This window comes from Cucurbita moschata, unplaced genomic scaffold (genome assembly GCF_002738365.1).
Source record: "Cucurbita moschata cultivar Rifu unplaced genomic scaffold, Cmos_1.0 Cmo_Scf00009, whole genome shotgun sequence".
NCBI lineage: Eukaryota > Viridiplantae > Streptophyta > Magnoliopsida > Cucurbitales > Cucurbitaceae > Cucurbita > Cucurbita moschata.
The window spans coordinates 5,729,239-5,736,189 of NW_019268525.1; the positions used below are offsets into that span (position 1 = coordinate 5,729,239).

The following is a 6,951-nucleotide window of genomic DNA, read 5'->3' on the forward strand; positions in this document are numbered from 1 at the left end:
CCCCCCCCCCCCCCCCCCCCCCCCCCCCGATAATCACAGTAGCAAGTTATCCATTCTTGCGGTATGTTAGTATTGACTCCATGCAGAAGTTGCTTAGCAGTGTATGTTGTGAAGTGCATAGACAGTGTTTTCTAAACATCTAGTTCTTATTTAAATAATTGTTGTTTATGTGGTTTTCATCTGTTTGATTCAACCCTCACCGAAGTCTAACAAAATTCTAATGTTTAACTTGCAATTCTCAGCTAGCATAGAAAATCTGCCTAAACTGTTGGAGGACATCGTGCAGACCTCCATAAACACAGGTCCACGTGGCCCCATAAGGCTAGCTCAAGGTATTCAAGCATTTATTGGAGTTGGTAGAGAGTGGCTTGCAGATGTGACGAAGGTATCAGTTCTTTTCAGTTTTTGTCAGTAGCTTTGCCTTTGTGCTTGTAATCACTGTTTCTTTACACGGTCTTTTGTCTAACATAAATCATCTTTCAATTGACTTCTTAAATTATTTCTTCACAGTTAAGATGATTTTATATGAAGGAAATTCACTAAACTATTACATATTGCTATTATAGGTGTGGGAAAATTTTTGCTAGAACTTAATTTGCATTTTGCTCTTTTTTACATTCATTTGGTCTCGACTGACATTCAAAAAAATTATATTGTCTTTTTAATTTCATTTTTCTGGCTGAAGTCTCCTATAGTTATACTTATTAGCAGTCACCATTTTCTTTTAGTAAAGCAAATGTGGTGTAAGGTTTGGAACCTTCAATCTCAAAAAAGGTGCAGTTGACTGAATTGTGACTTCATACTTTGTGGAAGTAACTTCACGTATTCTTGTTGATGATAAATTGGCTGCGTTGTTCTACATATATGATGCAATAATGTTCTCCAAAACATTATGAAGTGCCAATTCTTGTTCTAAGAGTTTGGAATCCCTGTTCACATTTGATAAGCTGAACAATGCTTGAACTTTTGAATGGCACGACCTTTTTAATTCTTTTTAATCGAAAATAGGATTGATTATTTGTGTACAGAAACTTTTGATATTTCCCATATTCTTGTCAAGTTGGTAAATTTGTTGGCTTGAATCCATTTCAACTATTCCTCCTGCATCTTCCTTGCGTCTGTTCTAAGTTAGTTGCTCTCTTTCATGTAGTTCTGAATGATTTCTGCAACCCTTTGATGACTGTAAATTATATTCACGAAGTCATCTGTATTGACCGCTAAATCCAGATCTTATATTTTCTTCGTAGGTTTTTTGAGAAATAAATACATGTTAAGTTATGATGATGACTCCAGTGATAACCTTTAAATTCTTTTTGTACTCAATTTTCTGAGTTTCAGTGTCTGAAAATTTTGTATAACATTGTTCATAAAATATCTGTCGGGAGATATCTTTCTTTGTATTATTTGGAATTTATAACTTAATACAATATTATTTGGCGAATTTTAGTTGATAATATATAAAAAAAAATTCTTAAATACACCCCTATATGCATTCCTTTTATTTGGATGGAGCCACTAACATCCCCCTGATCCTTTTAGTCTGCAAATTCATCACCTGGATTGCCGACAGAATTGCAGCTAGGGTTACTTTCCCCAATTTATTTGAGGAGGCTGTTTGAACGCATGGGGGCAACATACATCAAACTAGGTCAGGTAAGTGTTGGTCATTGCCCATTTAAGTGTACCAAAGTAAAACTTCTAATGTGAAGTTGCCCATTTTGTATTACCGGTTGAGCTTCTTTTCACTTCAACGTCAAAATATCCTTAATGAAGAAGACATTTTTTATTTGCAAGTCTCAGAACTTCGTTACGAGTCAGTTAATGCAATTTTCTTTAATCCTTCTTTTTGTATTTCCTCATTGGTTATGCTTTGTCCTACACTCTGAAGTTCATAGCATCGGCTCCCACACTTTTTCCGCCAGAATATGTGGAGGAATTTCAAAAGTGTTTTGACCAAGCTCCTCCAATTCCCTTTGAAGAGATCAAGAGAATCATACAAGATGATTTGGGGAGATCGATTGATAGTGTCTATGAATATATTGACCCCATCCCGGTTGCTTCAGCCTCAATAGCTCAGGTAAAGGGATATCATACTATCTTGATTCGTTAAATAAATTTTCTTAATCTTTTACTTAACATTGTAGTTAATGTCTAGGTTCATGGTGCAAGGCTTAGGGGCTCCCAAGATGATGTGGTTATTAAAGTTTTAAAGCCAGGGATTGAGGACATACTGGTAGCAGATCTAAATTTTGTATATATTGTTGCTCGCATATTGGAGTTCTTGAATCCTGAACTCAGCCGTGCATCACTGGTACGCTATCAAAGTAATTTCTTGCAGTTGGAAGTTTACAAGGGTAATTAAAAAAAAAAAAGAAAAAAAAAAGCGCAATTTAAGCTTTCTTGTCGTTTTATTTATTTATCCTTTACCATAGAAGTTATCATTTTTTGCACACAAATTATCAAGGATCACACAACATTAATTTTAAGATTAGAATCCAATTTGATGAAATCAAAAGCTTATGGTGATAATTTATTCAACTTGACAAGATTAAGGGAAAAAATTGATTTTCCCCTTATTTTTTGGATACAGAATATCATTAGAGTGCTCAGTTTTAAATGTGTATATGATTGCTTTCCTTTAAGTTTTATTGTGAATGGCATAAAAGAATCAATGCATGGAGAATTTTATTTTTCCATGGGTTGGTGTAGTACGTGGTGTAAAAGTGCGCAAGATGTTGATTTTTACCTTTCAGTAGGCTCCTGTTTGGAGGATACACTAGAAATGATACTCAAAGAAGTTTAATTTTTATTTTCTTCAGGTATCTATCGTGAAGGACATAAGAGAATCAATGCTTGAAGAGGTCGACTTTTACAAGGAGGCTAATAATATTGAGTCCTTCAGAAGATATTTGGAAGACATGGGACTCACGAGGCAGGCTACAGCTCCGAAGGTATATCACCACTGCAGTACTAGACGAGTTTTAACTATGCAAAGGCTATATGGTGTTCCTCTCACGGACCTAGAGTCTATAAGTTCACTTGTTCCCAGCCCAGAAGCCAGTCTCATTACTGCGCTTAATGTCTGGTAGGATACAATGTTTGTTTTCCCTGGATTTCAGACAAATTTTATTGATTTTGTGTGATGCATTTTACAATTGATATAAAACATCACTGCAGGTTTGGTAGTTTGCTTGCGTGTGAAACCTTCCATGCAGATGTTCATGCTGGCAACTTATGGTTATTACGCGATGGCCGTATTGGTTTCCTTGATTTTGGTATGTGCACTCAACTTCTAGTATTTAGTTTATGCATTGTGTAGCTTTTAAAGTGGTTGGTGGAAATTGCTAATGTAGAGGATTGTTGGGTCGTGGGAAATAGTTAATGGCATATTACATTTTTTTGGATCTCTCTATGATACTGACAGTGATTACTTTTGATGCTACGTTGTTTTCAAATCAGCTGTTCCAATCTGGGTGAGGATAGATTAAGTTAGGACCTTTGCAATTTAGCCATCTACAACTGTTACTTTTATATGTTTTTTTTAGGAAAGATAGGAGCTCCATCCTAAATCAACATGTTTATGAGATAATTTGGAACCAAAAGTCTTCCCTAAAAGAAAGGTTTCCCCCTTTTGGTGCCTCTCCTTGGAGAGATTGAACTTTGTTTAAAATGTTTCTAAAAGGTTCTCTCTTCCATATGCCTCATTTGTTGCCAAGAATCTAGAGAAATGAAACTACCATCTGTTCTTCCACTGTATTAGATACTCTGCACCTGTGGCTTCTTCTACAATAGTCTAGCGTTAGTTGGTGTCATCCTCTTTCCATGATTCCAGCCATTGAACAACTCCTATTAGGTTAAAGCTCTCTCAGCAGTATTGTGGGTGACTTGAAAGAAACCACAGAACACACACACAATAAACATATCAGCTTTAATTAACATGATGGTTGAAGAATAGTCTACTAGACATTTATGTTTTTCAGTGCATTTGATGAAATTCTATTTGTTATGTCCTGCAGGAATAATTATCTAACGTTGGTCAGGGCCTTTAATTACCTTTCATGAGATTCCATTTTTTCAAAGCTTTTGTTTAGAAACCCACCCTTAAAATTCCAATATTCTTTTCTTGAACAGCTATTTACAAACTGCAATTGCCATCTGTTTGTGAATTTGGAATGGTCAGCCACATTCCTTGCTTCAAAATAAATGACGACTGTTACTGACATGTAAAAACAAAATTATATTTACAGGAATTGTTGGACGTATATCGCCAGAAACATGGGCTGCGATGGATGTATTTTTGGCATCAATTTCAACCGAAGATTATGAATCAATGGCATCAGCCCTCATCCAAATGGGTGCCACTAACAATGACGTCAATTCTGTGGCCTTTGCCAGAGATCTGGAAAATATATTTTCCTCAATAAAGGAAAGTGTTTAAAGTTCAGTTAAAGCATCGATTGAAAATTTTTAAATTCTTTTCACTGGTCTATCTCTGCCAATTGGTAGCTCTTTTAGTAGGATTTTATTATATAATTTAGGGTTTAGGGTTATAATTTAGAAAAAAAAAATTACCCTTTTAGTTCTTGAGGTTTTAATTTGGTAGGATTTTGGTTCATTAGTTTTCAAACTCGATATTTTAACCTTTGAATTTTTATACTACTAGCTTATTAATAGAAGACTGATGTAATACTTATTTTTATTTTGATATTACTAGCTTATAATTTGCTAATATTGATGAAATTCTTGTTGTCTGGAAGGGCATTAAACGGTAGTAACATCTTTTCTTTTTTCACAAACAAGGATCTTTAGCCTGTTTTGTCATCGTTTATGAATAGAAATAAACATAAATATCTGAATCAGATTGTTCTCATTTTATGAATGCAGGATTTGGATACTGAAATAGTGATAGCAACAGGCAGGGAAGGAAGGAGTGGTTCAACCGCCGTTGCTGCGAATATAGTTGTAGACGAGAGGCAAATGAACAAACTCTTCCTTGATGTGGTAAGTCTTACTAGCATCGTCTTGTCATGTTTTTTCAACCCAAATGATGGTATTTTCCATACATATACTACAGCTCCGGGTCAGTGAATCATATGGACTAAGATTTCCCCGAGAGTTCGCGCTTCTCATGAAGCAACTCCTGTATTTCGACCGTTACACCCGGTTGCTGGCCCCGAATATGAACATGCTTCAGGATCAGAGGATTTCCATCGTTTCAAACAGAAGAAACAAGTACAGAGACGGTTTCAGATGAACTTGATGATGGAATATTAGCCCATCTGCTCCATCATCAATGGCGGCTGCCTTAATCTCAGATATTTGTGTTCATAGCGTACAGAGTTAATAAACTTCAGCTACACAATCCAGGTATCATCGAACACATCAGTCTTTAGTGCATACATGATACATACAACCATACAGTTTCTCTTGCAGATTGCCCATACTTTTGAATAATGAAATATTAAGACCAAGAGGAAACAAGAATGTGTTCGATTGATTTTATATTTTCAATAGAGATCATCCAATATTTTTTAAAAAATCATAATTAATATAAATTGAATTCATAACAGTAAAATATGAAATTATTAAAGACACGATTCTATTTATAAACTTATCTCCAAATAATATCTCTCTTACTTCTATTAGTAGAATTGCATTAACTTCTAATATTGTTACAACGTGTATCAAGCATGTCATCTTTAGCCTTTTGTGTGATATCTTAAAAGGACAATAATGAAGTGCAATTGACATTGTCCTAAAATTATGTTGATTTTTGTAGCCATGTGAGAACTATTCAATTTCAAAACGTCAAGGATCACCTAAGATTTGATCATTTATATATATATATATATATAATTAAACACGTAACCACATCATTTAAAACTTAGATTTTTTTTTTTTTCTATGATGTAAGCGCATTTATTACTTGATTTTGCCACCACTTTGCATCACAGGATTGTAATGTCTTTTTCTACGTGCATGTCAAATGATGGTTAAGTGGTAGAAAGGATTATTTAATAAGATTATCTATAATAATTGTTAGATGGGATTGTAGAGTCATTAATTTTTTAGTTCAATAATTGTATAGTCATTAATTTTTTTGATGACTTATTTAATGCATTATTAGCAAAGGAATCCATCAAATTTTAAGCAAGTTAGAGAAAATTCTAGTGCTAACCAAAATTTAGAATTTACGAGCATATTCAAGAATGCACTAGTAGAGTAAAGAATACATTTTTACCTAACCTTTTCCTTTTGTGTTGGCAACATATTCTGACTTATATCACAGATTGGATACACTAATTGTATCTTAGCAACTCAAATGTCAATCAAGCACGTCATCTAAAGTCGGTTGAGAATTGCACACATATAAATAAAATTCTAAAGGACACTATAACTTGTAGCCATAAATTAAAAAATGTTGTTGAATCCTGACTCTGATAATGATTGTAAAGTCCTTTTTACCCTCACAACCTTGATATTTTATGGTCGATACCATTGATATTTAATTTTGTACGAGTTCAAGTTACACTTAAAATCGACCCAAACGTCTTAGAAAGACCATTAAGTCCTTGCGTGTTTTGAAAAGAGACCAAAAATAAAAAATAAACTTTTTACTTATTGGATAATGAAGGATTCAATTAGATTCAAAAACTCATTTTTCACTTTCAATCGCATAATTTTTTTCAAATAATAGAAAGTATTATAGAGATGTAATCCAGAATAAAATTCATCAATATTATATTATTATTTGTTGTCTTAATTCTATAAAAAGGTAAATAAAAGATAATTAAATATTTTTTTAAAAAATATATTATCACCAATATTATATTCATATTTGAACTAAAATGTTAAAGATATTGATGATAAAGAGAGATCACGTGACCACGTGCCATTGGAGGGACTGCCACGTGGGCGCCCAAACGTTGGCCAGGGGCGGTGCCTCTCTTA

General features: G+C 34.0%; 1 protein-coding gene across 1 annotated transcript in view; it reads left to right on the top strand.

Annotated features, from left to right (window-relative positions):
* The window catches only part of LOC111447716 (uncharacterized aarF domain-containing protein kinase At5g05200, chloroplastic), a 6,860-nt gene extending 1,331 nt beyond the window's left edge, over positions 1-5,529 (top strand). The window contains exons 2-10 of the mRNA XM_023087016.1: positions 243-385; positions 1,540-1,653; positions 1,889-2,077; positions 2,156-2,311; positions 2,820-3,085; positions 3,178-3,275; positions 4,248-4,426; positions 4,885-5,001; positions 5,075-5,529. Of these exons, the coding sequence (XP_022942784.1) occupies positions 243-385; positions 1,540-1,653; positions 1,889-2,077; positions 2,156-2,311; positions 2,820-3,085; positions 3,178-3,275; positions 4,248-4,426; positions 4,885-5,001; positions 5,075-5,254 (1,442 nt within the window). The 3' untranslated portion in view covers positions 5,255-5,529. The remainder of the gene's footprint in view (positions 1-242; positions 386-1,539; positions 1,654-1,888; positions 2,078-2,155; positions 2,312-2,819; positions 3,086-3,177; positions 3,276-4,247; positions 4,427-4,884; positions 5,002-5,074) is intronic.
* The last annotated feature ends 1,422 nt before the right edge of the window (positions 5,530-6,951 follow it).